The 17331-nt window shown below is 49.0% G+C and overlaps 1 protein-coding gene across 2 annotated transcripts in view; it reads left to right on the top strand.

The window, feature by feature from the left end:
- Positions 1-15513, top strand: part of LOC115126410 (speckle-type POZ protein-like A) — an 88547-nt gene extending 73034 nt beyond the window's left edge. The window contains exons 8-10 of one of the 2 annotated variants that reach the window (XM_065019807.1): positions 11045-11187; positions 13210-13263; positions 15075-15513. In XM_065019807.1, the coding sequence (XP_064875879.1) occupies positions 11045-11187; positions 13210-13263; positions 15075-15219 (342 nt within the window). In that variant the 3' untranslated portion in view covers positions 15220-15513. The remainder of the gene's footprint in view (positions 1-11044; positions 11188-13209; positions 13264-15074) is intronic. The other variant, XM_065019806.1, reaches the window with a different exon arrangement.
- The last annotated feature ends 1818 nt before the right edge of the window (positions 15514-17331 follow it).

Here is a 17331-nt window from a genome sequence, read left to right as displayed (position 1 = left end):
ATTAGCTCTGTACCGGTACCCTCTGTATATAGCCTCCACATTGACTCTGTACCGGTACCCCCTGTATATAGCCTCCACATTGACTCTGTACCGGTACCCCCTGTATATAGCCTCCACATTGACTCTGTACCGGTACCCCCTGTATATATAGCCTCCACATTGACTCTGTACCGGTAACCCCTGTATATAGCCTCCACGTTGACTCTGTACCGGTACCCCCTGTATATAGCCTCCACATTGACTCTGTACCGGTACCCCCTGTATATAGCCTCCACATTGACTCTGTACCAGTACCCCCTGTATATAGCCTCCACATTGACTCTGTACCGGTACCCCTGTATATAGTCTCCACATTGACTCTGTACCGGTACCCCCTGTATATAGCCTCCACATTGTACCGGTACCCCCTGTATATAGTCTCCACATTGACTCTGTACCGGTACCCCCTGTATATAGCCTCCACATTGACTCTGTACCGGTACCCCCTGTATATAGCCTCCACATTGACTCTGTACCGGTACCCCTGTATATAGCCTCCACATTGACTCTGTACCGGTACCCCCTGTATATAGCCTCCACATTGACTCTGTACCAGTACCCCCTGTATATAGCCTCCACATTGACTCTGTACCGGTACCCCCTGTATATAGCCTCCACATTGACTCTGTACCGGTACCCCTGTATATAGCCTCCACATTGACTCTGTACTGGTACCCCTGTATATAGCCTCCACATTGACTCTGTACCGTAATACCCTGTATATAGCCTCCACATTGACTCTGTACTGGTACCCCTGTATATAGCCTCCACATTGACTCTGTACTGGTACCCCCTGTATATAGCCTCCACATTGACTCTGTACCAGTACCCCCTGTATATAGCCTCCACATTGACTCTGTACTGGTACCCCCTGTATATAGCCTCCACATTGACTCTGTACCGTAATACCCTGTATATAGCCTCCACATTGACTCTGTACTGGTACCCCCTGTATATAGCCTCCACATTGACTCTGTACCGGTACCCCCTGTATATAGCCTCCACATTGACTCTGTACCGGTACCCCTGTATATAGCCTCCACATTGACTCTGTACCGGTACCCCCTGTATATAGCCTCCACATTGACTCTGTACCAGTACCCCCTGTATATAGCCTCCACATTGACTCTGTACCGTAATACCCTGTATATAGCCTCCACATTGACTCTGTACCGGTACCCCCTGTATATAGCCTCCACATTGACTCTGTACCGGTACTCCCTGTATATAGCCCCGCACATTAGCTCTGTACCGGTACCCTCTGTATATAGCCTCCACATTGACTCTGTACCGGTACCCCCTGTATATAGCCTCCACATTGACTCTGTACCGGTACCCCCTGTATATAGCCTCCACATTGACTCTGTACCGGTACCCCTGTATATATAGCCTCCACATTGACTCTGTACCGGTAACCCCTGTATATAGCCTCCACGTTGACTCTGTACCGGTACCCCTGTATATAGCCTCCACATTGACTCTGTATCGGTACCCCTGTATATAGCCTCCACGTTGACTCTGTATCGGTACCCCCTGTATATATAGCCTCCACATTGACTCTGTACCGGTACCCCTGTATATAGCCTCCACATTGACTCTGTACCGGTACCCCTGTATATAGCCTCCACATTGACTCTGTACCGGTACCCCCTGTATATAGCCTCCACATTGACTCTGTACCGGTACCCCCTGTATATAGCCTCCACATTGACTCTGTACCAGTACCCCCTGTATATAGCCTCCACATTGACTCTGTACCGGTACCCCCTGTATATAGTCTCCACATTGACTCTGTACCGGTACCCCCTGTATATAGCCTCCACATTGTACCGGTACCCCCTGTATATAGTCTCCACATTGACTCTGTACCGGTACCCCTGTATATAGCCTCCACATTGACTCTGTACCGGTACCCCCTGTATATAGCCTCCACATTGACTCTGTACCGGTACCCCTGTATATAGCCTCCACATTGACTCTGTACCGGTACCCCCTGTATATAGCCTCCACATTGACTCTGTACCGGTACCCCCTGTATATATAGCCTCCACATTGACTCTGTACCGGTAACCCCTGTATATAGCCTCCACGTTGACTCTGTACCGGTACCCCCTGTATATAGCCTCCACATTGACTCTGTATCGGTACCCCCTGTATATATAGCCTCCACATTGACTCTGTATCGGTACCCCCTGTATATATAGCCTCCACATTGACTCTGTACCGGTACCCCCTGTATATAGCCTCCACATTGACTCTGTACCGGTACCCCCTGTATATAGCCTCCACATTGACTCTGTACCGGTACCCCCTGTATATAGCCTCCACATTGACTCTGTACCAGTACCCCCTGTATATAGCCTCCACATTGACTCTGTACCGGTACCCCCTGTATATAGTCTCCACATTGACTCTGTACCGGTACCCCTGTATATAGCCTCCACATTGTCTGTACCCCCTGTATATAGTCTCCACATTGACTCGGTACCGGTACCCCCTGTATATAGCCTCCACATTGACTCTGTACCGGTACCCCCTGTATATAGCCTCCACATTGACTCTGTACCGGTACCACCTGTATATAGCCTCCACATTGACTCTGTACCGGTACCCCCCTGTATATAGCCTCCACATTGACTCTGTACCGGTACCCCTGTATATAGCCTCCACATTGACTCTGTACCGGTACCCCTGTATATAGCCTCCACATTGACTCTGTACTGGTACCCCTGTATATAGCCTCCACATTGACTCTGTACCGGTACCCCCTGTATATAGCCTCCACATTGACTCTGTACCGGTACCCCATGTATATAGTCTCCACATTGACTCTGTACCGGTACCCCCTGTATATAGCCTCCACATTGTACCGGTACCCCCTGTATATAGTCTCCACATTGACTCGGTACCGGTACCCCCTGTATATAGCCTCCACATTGACTCTGTACCGGTACCCCCTGTATATAGCCTCCACATTGACTCTGTACCGGTACCACCTGTATATAGCCTCCACATTGACTCTGTACCGGTACCCCCTGTATATAGCCTCCACATTGACTCTGTACCGGTACCCCCTGTATATAGCCTCCACATTGACTCTGTACCGGTACCCCTGTATATAGCCTCCACATTGACTCTGTACCGGTACCCCCTGTATATAGCCTCCACATTGACTCTGTACCGGTACCCCCTGTATATAGCCTCCACATTGACTCTGTACCGGTACCCCTGTATATAGCCTCCACATTGACTCTGTACCGGTACCCCCTGTATATAGCCTCCACATTGACTCTGTACTGGTACCCCCTGTATATAGTCTCCACATTGACTCTGTACCGGTACCCCCTGTATATAGCCTCCACATTGACTCTGTACCGGTACCCCCTGTATATAGCCTCCACATTGACTCTGTACCAGTACTCCTGTATATAGCCTCCACATTGACTCTGTACCGGTACCCCCTGTATATAGCCTCCACATTGACTCTGTACTGGTACCCCCTGTATATAGCCTCCACATTGACTCTGTACCGTAATACCCTGTATATAGCCTCCACATTGACTCTGTACTGGTACCCCCTGTATATAGCCTCCACATTGACTCTGTACTGGTACCCCCTGTATATAGCCTCCACATTGACTCTGTACCGTAATACCCTGTATATAGCCTCCACATTGACTCTGTACTGGTACCCCCTGTATATAGCCTCCACATTGACTCTGTACCGTAATACCCTGTATATAGCCTCCACATTGACTCTGTACTGGTACCCCCTGTATATAGCCTCCACATTGACTCTGTACCGGTACCCCCTGTATATAGCCTCCACATTGACTCTGTACCGGTACCCCCTGTATATATAGCCTCCACATTGACTCTGTACCGGTACCCCCCTGTATATATAGCCTCCACATTGACTCTGTACCGGTACCCCTGTATATAGCCTCCACATTGACTCTGTACCGGTACCCCCTGTATATAGCCTCCACATTGACTCTGTACCGGTACCCCTGTATATAGCCTCCACATTGACTCTGTACCGGTACCCCCTGTATATAGCCTCCACATTGACTCTGTACCGGTACCCCCTGTATATATAGCCTCCACATTGACTCTGTACCGGTACCCCCTGTATATAGCCTCCACATTGACTCTGTACCGGTACCCCCTGTATATAGCCTCCACATTGACTCTGTACCGGTACCCCCTGTATATATAGCCTCCACATTGACTCTGTACCGGTACCCCCTGTATATAGCCTCCACATTGACTCTGTACCGGTACCCCCTGTATATAGCCTCCACATTGACTCTGTACCGGTACCCCCTGTATATAGCCTCCACATTGACTCTGTACCGGTACCCCCTGTATATAGCCTCCACATTGACTCTGTACCGGTACCCCCTGTATATAGCCTCCACATTGACTCTGTACCGGTACCCCCTGTATACAGCCTCCCTCTTGTTATTTACTGCTGCTCTTTAATTATTTGTTGTTATTCTTAACTCTTACTTTTTTAGGTATTTTCTTAAAACTGCATTGTTGGTTAAGGGCTTGTAAGTAAAGCATTTCACTGTTAGGTCGACACCTGTTGTATTTGGCGCATGTGACAAATACAATTTGATTCAAAGTCTAACAAGACAGTCCCCACAATCATTTTATTATACATTTTTCTCAGCCAATCATCAGTCATTTGTGTAAGTGCTGTGCTTGTTGATTGTCCTTCTCTATCAGCATGCTGAAAGTCTGTTGTCAATTAGTATACAGTGAAATATCATTGTATCTGGTCAAACACCATTTTTTCCAGAAGTTTACTAAGGGTTGGTAACAGGCTGATTGGTCGGCTATTTGAGCCAGTAAAGGGGGCTTTACTATTCTTAGGTAGCGGAATGACTTTAGCTTCCCTCCAGGCCTGAGGGCCACACACTCTCTAGTAGGCTTAAATTGAAGATGTGGCAAATAGGAGTGGCAATATCGTCTGTTATTATCCTCAGTAATTTTCCATCCAAGTTGTCAGACCGATGTGGCTTGTCATTGTTGATTGACAATTTTTTTCACCTCTTCCACACTCACTTTACGGAATTCAAAAGTAATCTGGTCCGATATACTTGGATGTGTAGTGTCAGTGTTTGTTGCTGGTATGGCATCCCTAAGTTTGCTTATCTTGCCAAGGAAAAAGTCATTAAAGTAGTTTGCAATATCAGTGGGCTTTGTGATGAATGAGCCATCTGTTTCAATGAATAATGGAGCCGAGTCTGCTTTTTTTCCAAAAATTTTGTTTAAGGTGCCCCAAAGCGGGGCGGCAGGGTAGCCTAGTGGTTAGAGCGTTGGACTAGTAACCGAAAGGTTGCAAGTTCTAATCCCCGAGCTGACAAGGTACAAATCTGTCGTTCTGCCCCTGAACAGGCAGTTAACCCACTGTTCCTAGGCCGTCATTGAAAATAAGAATTTGTTCTTAACTGACTTGCCTAGTAAAATAAAGGTAAAATTAAAAAAAGCGTTGTACTATCATTCTTTATATAATTTATCTTTGTTTCATAGTATAGTTTATTTTTATTGAGTTTAGTCACATGATTTCTTAATTTGCAGTACGTTTGCCAATCAGTTGGGCTGCCAGACTTATTTGCCATTCCTTTTGCCTCATCCCTCTCAACGAGGATCAATTTCAATTCCTCATCAATCCACAGGGATTTAACTGTTTTTACAGTCATTTTCTTAATAGGTAATTAGTAACTGGAATAAGTTGTTTCTTAAATGTGTCAAGTGCAGCGTCTGGTTGCTCCTCGTTACTCACCACAGACCAGCAGTGTCTGGTTGCTCCTCATTACACACCACAGACCAGCAGTGTCTGGTTGCTCCTCGTTACTCACCACAGACCAGCAGCGTCTGGTTGCTCCTCGTTACACACCACAGACCAGCAGCGTCTGGTTGCTCCTCATTACAGACCACAGACCAGCAGCGTCTGGTTGCTCCTCATTACAGACCAGCAGTGTCTGGTTGCTCCTCGTTACTCACCACAGACCAGCAGCGTCTGGTTGCTCCTCGTTACAGACCAGCAGTGTCTGGTTGCTCCTCGTTACTCACCACAGACCAGCAGCGTCTGGTTGCTCCTCATTACACACCACAGACCAGCAGCGTCTGGTTGCTCCTCATTACACACCACAGACCAGCAGCGTCTGGTTGCTACACACCACAGACCAGCCTCGTTGCTCCTCATTACACACCACAGACCAGCAGTGTCTGGTTGCTCCTCATTACACACCACAGACCAGCAGTGTCTGGTTGCTCCTCATTACACACCACAGACCACAGACCAGCAGCGTCTGGTTGCTCCTCATTACAGACCAGCAGACACAGACCAGCGTCTGGTTGCTCCTCATTACACACAGACCACAGACCACAGCAGCGTCTGGTACACACCACAGACCAGCAGTGCTCCTCATTACACACCACAGACCAGCAGTGTCTGGTTGCTCCTCATTACACACCACAGACCAGCAGCGTCTGGTTGCTCCTCATTATCCACCACAGACCAGCAAATATTCTTTACATCATCAACATATGAATCACTACAAAACGTATTGTATGACTTCTTATACACTATATTAGGCCCAGCCTGACCTCTTATACACTATATTAGGCCCAGCCTGACCTCTTATACACTATATTAGGCCCAGCCTGACCTCTTATACACTATATTAGGCCCAGCCTTTGGGACTTTGGTTTCCCTAGACATGGCTACTATATAGGGATCACTACATCCTATGGATCTGGATACTGCTTTAAAGCACATTTCTGCAGCATTAGTAAAGATGTGATCAATACATGATTTAATTCCTGTGCTGTTTGTAACGACCCTGGTAGGTTGACTGATAACCTGAACCAGGTTGCATCCACTGGTTACATTTTTTATATTTTTCTTGAGTGGACACCTTAATGAATGCCAGTCAATATAGGTCACCCAGAAAATATACCTCTTTGTTGATGTCACATACATTATCAACCATTTCACACATATTATCCAGATACTGACTGTTAGCACTCGGTGGTCTATAGCAGCTTCCCACCAGAATGGGCTTTAGGTGAGGCAGATGAACCTGTAGCCATATTACTACAACAGTATTTAACATTACCCAGATACTGACTGGTCTATAGCAGCTTCCCACCAGAATGGGCTTTAGGTGAGGCAGATGAACCTGTAGCCATATTACTTCAACAGTATTTAACATTATCCACATACTGACTGTAAGCACTTGCAGATGAACCTGTAGCCATATTACTACAACAGTATTTAACATTATCCAGATACTGACTGGTCTTAGCAGCCCACCAGAATGGGCTTTAGGTGAGGCAGATGAACCTGTAGCCATATTACTACAACAGTATTTAACATTACCCAGATACTGACTGGTCTATAGCAGCTTCCCACCAGAATGGGCTTTAGGTGAGGCAGATGAACCTGTAGCCATATTACTTCAACAGTATTTAACATTATCCAGATACTGACTGGTCTATAGCAGCTTCCCACCAGAATGGGCTTTAGGTGAGGCAGATGAACCTGTAGCCATATTACTTCACCAGTATTTAACATTATCCACATACTGACTGTAAGCACTTGGTGGTCTATAGCAGCTTCCCACCAGAATGGGCTTTAGGTGAGGCAGATGAACCTGTAGCCATATTACTTCAACAGTATTTAACATTACCCAGATACTGACTGGTCTATAGCAGCTTCCCACCAGAATGGGCTTTAGGTGAGGCAGATGAACCTGTAGCCATATTACTACAACAGTATTTAACATTATCCAGATACTGACTGGTCTATAGCAGCTTCCCACCAGAATGGGCTTTAGGTGAGGCAGATGAACCTGTAGCCATATTACTACAACAGTATTTAACATTATCCAGATAATGACTGGTCTATAGCAGCTTCCCACCAGAATGGGCTTTAGGTGAGGCAGATGAACCTGTAGCCATATTACTTCAACAGTATTTAACATTATCCAGATACTGACTGGTCTACAGCAGCTTCCCTCCAGAATGGGCTTTAGGTGAGGCAGATGAACCTGTAGCCATATTACTACAACAGTATTTAACATGAGATCCTCACTAAGCTTTACAGGAATGTGGTTCTGAATATATATCGCATCACCGTCTCCATTGGCATTTCTTTATTTTCGGAAAATGCTATAACCATGTCTTGTTACCACTGCATCATCAAAGGTATTATCTAAATTAGTGTCAGAGATAGTCAGAATATGAATGTCATCTGTTACAAGCAAGTTTTCCACTTCATGGACCTTGTTTCTTAATATGGGCTATTTTTAGCACTTTTCCTCGTTGCTTGATTGTTTTTAAATGCTTTACTGGGAAGCTTATCAGAAGTAGACTTGCTCATGTTATTCATATTGGAGCTGATAGTGCAGGGTGAGCTGCATAAAGTGGTCTTCCTACTAGGACACCACCTCAGTGGTCTCCCTACTGGGACACACCACCTCAGTGGTCTCCCTACTGGGACACACCACCTCAGTGGTCTCCCTACTGGGACACACCACCTCAGTGGTCTCCCTACTGGGACACACCACCTCAGTGGTCTCCGTACTGGGACACACCACCTCAGTGGTCTCCCTACTGGGACACACCACCTCTGGGACACCACCTCAGTGGTCTCCCTACTGGGACACACCACCTCAGTGGTCTCCCTACTGGGACACACCACCTCAGTGGTCTCCCTACTGGGACACACCACCTCAGTGGTCTCCCTCAGTGGTCTCCTGGGACACACCACCTCAGTGTTCTCCCTACTGGGACACACCACCTCAGTGGTCTCCCTACTGGGACACACCACCTCAGTGGTCTCCCTACTGGGACACACCACCTCAGTGGTCTCCCTAATTGGACACACCACCTCAGTGGTCTCCCTAATTGGACACACCACCTCAGTGGTCTCCCTACTGGGACACACCACCTCAGTGGTCTCCCTACTGGGACACACCACCTCAGTGGTCTCCCTACTGGGACACACCACCTCAGTGCTAACAGTGTAACTCTGGTTCATAGGCGCATGATTACTGCATACATTAGCTGTAGGATTAACAAAGGTATTCAGGACAATTAGGGGGACATAAATTAAGTTACTTACATTGTGTCTGCCAACGCCCCTAGGATAATGTACTTGTAATGCCGCATTATGACGACTCATTGTCACAATGGTAGGGATTAACTGAGCTGTTCCTGGATCATTTACCAGTCAATGGTAGGGATTAACTGAGCTGTTCCTGGATCATTTACCAGTCAATGGTAGGGATTAACTGAGCTGTTCCTGGATCATTTACCAGTCAATGGTAGGGATTAACTGAGCTGTTCCTGGATCATTTACCAGTCAATGGTAGGGATTAACTGAGCTGTTCCTGGATCATTTACCAGTCAATGGTAGGGATTAACTGAGCTGTTCCTGGATCATTTACCAGTCAATGGTAGGGATTAACTGAGCTGTTCCTGGATCATTTACCAGTCAATGGTAGGGATTAACTGAGCTGTTCCTGGATCATTTACCAGTCATTGTTTCAACGCAGCCTTGAAATGCGTGGACAGAGTCCAGGACCAGGTCCAAGATGACTGTAACCCTACAATCAAACCAAATTGTATTTGTCACATAGGGATTAACTGAGCCTGATATTTAAGTCAGGTGATTAATGGTAGGGTAAGAGCTGTTCCTGGATCATTTACCAGTCAGTGATTAATTGTTCCGATCATTTACCAGTCAAAAATGTAGAGCTGTTCCTGATCATTTTTAAGAGCTGTTCCTGGATCATTTACCAGTCAATGGTAGGGATTAACTGAGCTGTTCCTGGATCAAAGACCTATTTATAACTGAGCTGTTCCTGATCATTTAAAAAAATTTACCAGTCAATGGTAGGGTAAATCATTTAGAGTCAATGGTAGGGATTAACTGAGTTCCTGGATCATTTACCAATGGTAGGGATTAAACATTTACCAGTCAATGGTAGGGATTAACTGAGCTGTTCCTGGATCATTTACCAGTCTAACTGAGCTGTTCCTGGATCATTTACCAGTCAATGGTAGGGATTAACTGAGCTGTTCCTGGATCATTTACCAGTCAATGGTAGGGATTAACTGAGCTGTTCCTGGATCATTTACCAGTCAATGTCTGGATCATTTTTTGGATCATTTACCAAAGTAGGGATTAACTGAGCTGTTCCTATATACCAGTCAATGGTAGGGATTAACTGAGCAGTAAAGTCAATGGTAGGGATTAACTGAGCTGTTCCTGGATCATTTACCAGTCAATGGTAGGGATTAACTGTTCCTGGATCATTTACCAGTCAATGTAATTGAGCTGTTCCTGGATCATTTACCAGTCAATGGTAGGGATTAACTGAGCTGTTCCTATCATTTACCAGTCAATGGTAGGGATTAACTGAGCTGTTCCTGGATCATTTACCAGTCAATGGTAGGGATTATACCAGTCAATGGTAGGATTAACTGAGTTCCTGGATCATTTACCTATAGTCAATGGTAGGGATTACTGAGCTTGATCATTTACCAGTCAATGGTAGGGATTAACTGATTCATTTACCATGGTAGGTGAGCTGTTCCTGGATCATTTACCAGTCAATGGTAGGGATTAACTGAGCTGTTCCTGGATCATTTACCAGTCAATGGTAGGAGCTGTTCCTGGATCATTTACCAGTCAATGGTAGGATTAACTGAGCTGTTCCTGGATCATTTACCAGTCAATGGTAGGGGATTAACTGAGCTGTAGTCATTGTTTCAACGCAGCCTTGAAATCGTGGGACAGAGTCCAGGACCAGGTCCAAGATGACTGTAACCCTACAATCAAACCAAATTGTATTTGTCACATGCGCCTGATACAACAGCAGGTCACATTCTCTTCTCTCCCAGTAAACTGTTAGACTGTGTTATTCTTCTATTCAGACCGACTCCTAACCACCCCTAACCCTCTCCTCTCTCTCTCCACCAGTATGCCTTGGAGCGTTTAAAGGTGATGTGTGAAGAGGCTCTGTGCACCAGCCTCTCTGTGGAGAACGTGGCTGATACCCTGATCCTGGCGGACTTACACAGTGCCGAGCAGCTCAAAGCACAAGCCATAGATTTTATCAACAGGCAAGTATCTGTAGAAAGACCCAGTGATGAATCCCTCCTGCCAGCCGTGTTTACCTTCTCTCAGCGCTGCTCTGTTATCTCCTGTAGGTGCAGCGTCAGCCGTGTTTACCTTCTCTCAGCGCTGCTCTGTTATCTCCTGTAGGTGCAGCGTCCTCCGTGTTTACCTTCTCTCAGCGCTGCTCTGTTATCTCCTGTAGGTGCAGCGTCCTCCGTGTTTACCTTCTCTCAGCGCTGCTCTGTTATCTCCTGTAGGTGCAGCGTCCTCCCAGTGTTTACCTTCTCTCAGCGCTGCTCTGTTATCTCCTGTAGGTGCAGCGTCCTCCGTGTTTACCTTCTCTCAGCGCTGCTCTGTTATCTCCTGTAGGTGCAGCGTCCTCCGTGTTTACCTTCTCTCAGCGCTGCTCTGTTATCTCCTGTAGGTGCAGCGTCCTCCGTGTTTACCTTCTCTCAGCGCTGCTCTGTTATCTCCTGTAGGTGCAGCGTCCTCCGTGTTTACCTTCTCTCAGCGCTGCTCTGTTATCTCCTGTAGGTGCAGCGTCCTCCGTGTTTACCTTCTCTCAGCGCTGCTCTGTTATCTCCTGTAGGTGCAGCGTCCTCCGTGTTTACCTTCTTCACCTTCTCTCAGCGCTGCTCTGTTATCTCCTGTAGGTGCAGCGTCCTCCGTGTTTACCTTCTCTCAGCGCTGCTCTGTTATCTCCTGTAGGTGCAGCGTCAGCCGTGTTTACCTTCTCTCAGCGCTGCTCTGTTATCTCCTGTAGGTGCAGCGTCCTCCGTGTTTACCTTCTCTCAGCGCTGCTCTGTTATCTCCTGTAGGTGCAGCGTCAGCCGTGTTTACCTTCTCTCAGCGCTGCTCTGTTATCTCCTGTAGGTGCAGCGTCCTCCGTGTTTACCTTCTCTCAGCGCTGCTCTGTTATCTCCTGTAGGTGCAGCGTCCTCCGTGTTTACCTTCTCTCAGCGCTGCTCTGTTATCTCCTGTAGGTGCAGCGTCCTCCGTGTTTACCTTCTCTCAGCGCTGCTCTGTTATCTCCTGTAGGTGCAGCGTCCTCCGTGTTTACCTTCTCTCAGCGCTGCTCTGTTATCTCCTGTAGGTGCAGCGTCCTCCGTGTTTACCTTCTCTCAGCGCTGCTCTGTTATCTCCTGTAGGTGCAGCGCCTCCGTGTTTACCTTCTCTCAGCGCTGCTCTGTTATCTCCTGTAGGTGCAGCGTCCTCCGTGTTTACCTTCTCTCAGCGCTGCTCTGTTATCTCCTGTAGGTGCAGCGTCCTCCGTGTTTACCTTCTCTCAGCGCTGCTCTGTTATCTCCTGTAGGTGCAGCGTCAGCCGTGTTTACCTTCTCTCAGCGCTGCTCTGTTATCTCCTGTAGGTGCAGCGCCAGCCGTGTTTACCTTCTCTCAGCGCTGCTCTGTTATCTCCTGTAGGTGCAGCGTCAGCCGTGTTTACCTTCTCTCAGCGCTGCTCTGTTATCTCCTGTAGGTGCAGTGTCCTCCGTGTTTACCTTCTCTCAGCGCTGCTCTGTTATCTCCTGTAGGTGCAGCGTCAGCCGTGTTTACCTTCTCTCAGCGCTGCTCTGTTATCTCCTGTAGGTGCAGCGTCCTCCGTGTTTACCTTCTCTCAGCGCTGCTCTGTTATCTCCTGTAGGTGCAGCGTCCTCCGTGTTTACCTTCTCTCAGCGCTGCTCTGTTATCTCCTGTAGGTGCAGCGTCAGCCGTGTTTACCTTCTCTCAGCGCTGCTCTGTTATCTCCTGTAGGTGCAGCGTCCTCCGTGTTTACCTTCTCTCAGCGCTGCTCTGTTATCTCCTGTAGGTGCAGCGTCCTCCGTGTTTACCTTCTCTCAGCGCTGCTCTGTTATCTCCTGTAGGTGCAGCGTCCTCCGTGTTTACCTTCTCTCAGCGCTGCTCTGTTATCTCCTGTAGGTGCAGCGTCCTCCGTGTTTACCTTCTCTCAGAGCTGCTCTGTTATCTCCTGTAGGTGCAGCGTCAGCCATGTTTACCTTCTCTCAGCGCTGCTCTGTTATCTCCTGTAGGTGCAGCGTCCTCCGACAGCTGGGCTGTAAAGATGGGAACAACTGGAATAGCAGGTATGGACACAACACCTCATAATAATAATAATGGTATGGACACAACACCTCATAATAATAATAGCAGGTCTGGACACAACACCTCATAATAATAATAATGGTCTGGACACAACACCTCATAATAATAATAATGGTCTGGACACAACACCTCATAATAATAATAATGGGGAGTATGGAACTAGCTGATATACATGCATATATGACACCAGCTTAATAACAAACTCTTATCTCTTCCAAAGATAATCCATTGTTATAGCCTCAGAGCCAGGCAGGGGGGGAGAGAGATTGAGCCAGGCAGGGGGGAGAGAGATTGAGCCAGGCAGGGGGGAGAGATTGAGCCAGGCAAGGGGGGGAGAGATTGAGCCAGGCAGGGGGAGAGAGATTGAGCCAGGCAGGGGGAGAGAGAGTGAGCCAGGCAAGGGTGGGGAGAGTGAGCCAGGCAGGGTGGTAGAGAGAGTGAGCCAGGCAGGGGGGGGGGAGAGTGAGCCAGGCAGGGGGTAGAGAGAGTGAGCCAGGCAGGGGGTAGAGAGAGTGAGCCAGGCAGGGGGTAGAGAGAGTGAGCCAGGCAGGGGGTGAGAGTGAGCCAGGCAGGGGGTGAGAGTGAGCCAGGCAGGGGGAGAAGGAGAGAGAGTGAGCCAGGCAGGGGGGGAGAAGGAGAGCGAGTGAGCCAGGCGAGGGGGGCCAGGCGTCCCATCTAGACATCTGGAAATGCAAATGCGCTACGCTAAATGCTAATAGTACTAGTTAAAACTCAAACGTTCATTAAAATACACATGCAGGGTAGTGAATTAAAGCTACACTCGTTGTGAATCCAGGCAACAAGTCAGATTTTTAAAATGCTTTTCGGCGAAAGCATGAGAAGCTATTATCTGATAGCATGTAACACCCCAAAAGACCCGCAGGGGACGTAAACAAAATAATTAGCATAGTCAGCGCTACACAAAACGCACAAATAAAATATAAAACATTCATTACCTTTGACCATCTTCTTTGTTGGCACTCCTAGATGTCCCATAAACATCACTATTGGTGTTTTTTTCATTTAAATCGGTCCATATATAGCCTAGATATCGATCTATGAAGACTGTAATCAAGGAAAAAAACATTGTTTTTAACGCAACGTCATTTTTTTAAATTAAAAAAGTCGACGATAAACTTTCACAAAACATTTCGAAATACTTTTGTAATGCAACTTTAGGTATTAGTAAACGTTAATAAGCGATCAAATTGATCACGAGGCGATGTAAATTCTATAGCTGTACGTCTGGAAATAATGTCCGGGTAAATCTCAACCAAAATATCCGGTCAGAGACCGGAAGAAAGGCTCTGCCTTGCGTCAGTTTGACCAAGAAAAAAATACTAGGCAAATGACAAGACTGTTGACATCGTGTGGAAGCTGTAGGTATTGCAACCTCGGCCCCATTTAATGTGGTTCACCTTTATCAATGGGTTGAAGTGGCGCATGGATATATTTTTCCATTTTCAGTGATCAGATTTTCCTGCACTTTTCGATGAAACGCACGTTCTGTTATAGTCACAGCCGTGATTTAACCAGTTTTAGAAACGTCTGAGTGTTTTCTATCCACACATACTAATCATATGCATATACTATATTCCTGGCATGAGTAGCAGAGCGCTGAAATGTTGCGCGATTTTTAACAGAATGTTCGAAAAAGTAGGGGGTAGGAGTAACAGGTTAATAGACTACCTGGACGGGAGGGGGGTATTTATTCTATCATTACAGCCCCATTCATCTAAATTGGTTTTTATTGTCTCTGTGTTAATTTCTTGTCTGTGTGGTTGTATTGCAGTCATGCCACGGACATAATGGAGACGGCAGGCTGGAAGTCAATGATCCAGTCCCACCCTCACTTAGTGGCCGAGGCCTTCAGAGCCTTGGCATCGGCACAGTGCCCGCCCTTCGGCCTGCCGAGGAAACGCCTAAAACAGTCCTGACTGCTACAGCCCTCTGATCCAGACAGAGAGCTGAGGCAGCCCACTGATCCAGACAGAGGGCTGAGGCAGTCCTCTGATCCAGACTGAGAGCTGAGGCAGCCCTCTGATCCAGACTGAGAGCTGAGGCAGCCCACTGATCCAGCCCACTGATCCAGAAAGAGAGCTGAGGCAGCCCACTGATCCAGACAGAGAGCTGAGGCAGCCCACTGATCCAGACTGAGAGCTGAGGCAGCCCACTGATCCAGACTGAGAGCTGAGGCAGCCCACTGATCCAGGAAGAGAGCTGAGGCAGCCCACTGATCCAGACTGAGAGCTGAGGCAGCCCACTGATCCAGACGAGAGCTGAGGCAGCCCAGATCCAGACTGAGGCAGCCCACTGATCCAGACTGAGAGCTGAGGCAGCCCACTGATCCAGACTGAGAGCTGAGGCAGCCCACTGATCCAGACTGAGAGCTGAGGCAGCCCACTGATCCAGACTGAGAGCTGAGGCAGCCCACTGATCCAGACTGAGAGCTGAGGCAGCCCACTGATCCAGACTGAGAGCTGAGGCAGCCCACTGATCCAGACTGAGAGCTGAGGCAGCCCACTGATCCAGACTGAGAGCTGAGGCAGCCCACTGATCCAGACTGAGAGCTGAGGCAGCCCACTGATCCAGACTGAGAGCTGAGGCAGCCCACTGATCCAGCCCACTGATCCAGACTGAGAGCTGAGGCAGCCCACTGATCCAGACTGAGAGCTGAGGCAGCCCACTGATCCAGCCCACTGATCCAGACTGAGAGCTGAGGCAGCCCACTGATCCAGACTGAGAGCTGAGGCAGCCCACTGATCCAGACTGAGAGCTGAGGCAGCCCACTGATCCAGACTGAGAGCTGAGGCAGCCCACTGATCCAGACTGAGAGCTGAGGCAGCCCTCTGATCCAGACTGAGAGCTGAGGCAGCCCTCTGATCCAGACTGAGAGCTGAGGCAGCCCACTGATCCAGACTGAGAGCTGAGGCAGCCCACTGATCCAGACTGAGAGCTGAGGCAGCCCTCTGATCCAGACTGAGAGCTGAGGCAGCCCTCTGATCCAGACTGAGAGCTGAGGCAGCCCACTGATCCAGAAAGAGAGCTGAGGCAGCCCACTGATCCAGACTGAGAGCTGAGGCAGCCCACTGATCCAGACTGAGAGCTGAGGCAGCCCTCTGATCCAGACTGAGAGCTGAGGCAGCCCACTGATCCAGACTGAGAGCTGAGACACCATGGGGACACAGGACTATGAAGAAGAGATCCCCCCCAGTCCCCTCATAGACTGCCCGTCTCATCCTATTGGTTTCTATCTGAACAGGGCTGGTAGCATGGGAGACTGACTACAACTGGTAGAAAGTAACGTTTGGTTTTGGTCCTCAAGTTTTGTCGCTATTTTTCTGTAATTTCAAATGGCCTTAATCTATCTGCCATTGGAGCTGATCCACTGTGTTCTCTCTATTTGACTCTGTACCTGCCCCGTCCCACAGACCAGGCTGCCCCGTCCCACAGACCAGGCTGCCCCGTCCCACAGACCAGGCTGCCCCGTCCCACAGACCAGGCTGCCCCGTCCCACAGACCAGGCTGCCCCGTCCCACAGACCAGGCTGCCCCGTCCCACAGACCAGGCTGCCCCGTCCCACAGACCAGGCTGCCCCGTCCCACAGACCAGGCTGCCCCGTCCCACAGACCAGGCTGCCCCGTCCCACAGACCAGGCTGCCCCGTCCCACAGACCAGGCTGCCCCGTCCCACAGACCAGGCTGCCCCGTCTCACAGACCAGGCTACCCCGTCCCACAGACCAGGCTGCCCCGTCCCACAGACCAGGCTGCCCCGTCCCAGAGACCAGGCTGCCCCGTCCCAGAGACCAGGCTGCCCCGTCCCACAGACCAGGCTGCCCCGTCCCACAGACCAGACTGCCCGTCCCACAGACCAGGCTGCCCCGTCCCAGAGACCAGGCTGCCCCGTCTCACAGACCAGGCTGCCCGTCCCACAGACCAGGCTGCCCCGTCCCAGAGACCAGGCTGCCCCGTCCCACAGACCAGGCTGCCCCGTCCCACAGACCAGACTGCCCGTCCCACAGACCAGACTGCCCGTCCCACAGACCAGA

The sequence above is a fragment of the Oncorhynchus nerka genome, linkage group LG1 (assembly GCF_034236695.1).
Source record: "Oncorhynchus nerka isolate Pitt River linkage group LG1, Oner_Uvic_2.0, whole genome shotgun sequence".
NCBI lineage: Eukaryota > Metazoa > Chordata > Actinopteri > Salmoniformes > Salmonidae > Oncorhynchus > Oncorhynchus nerka.
The sequence above is the reverse complement of the archived record's forward strand: the minus strand, read 5'-3'. Positions and strand labels throughout refer to the sequence as shown.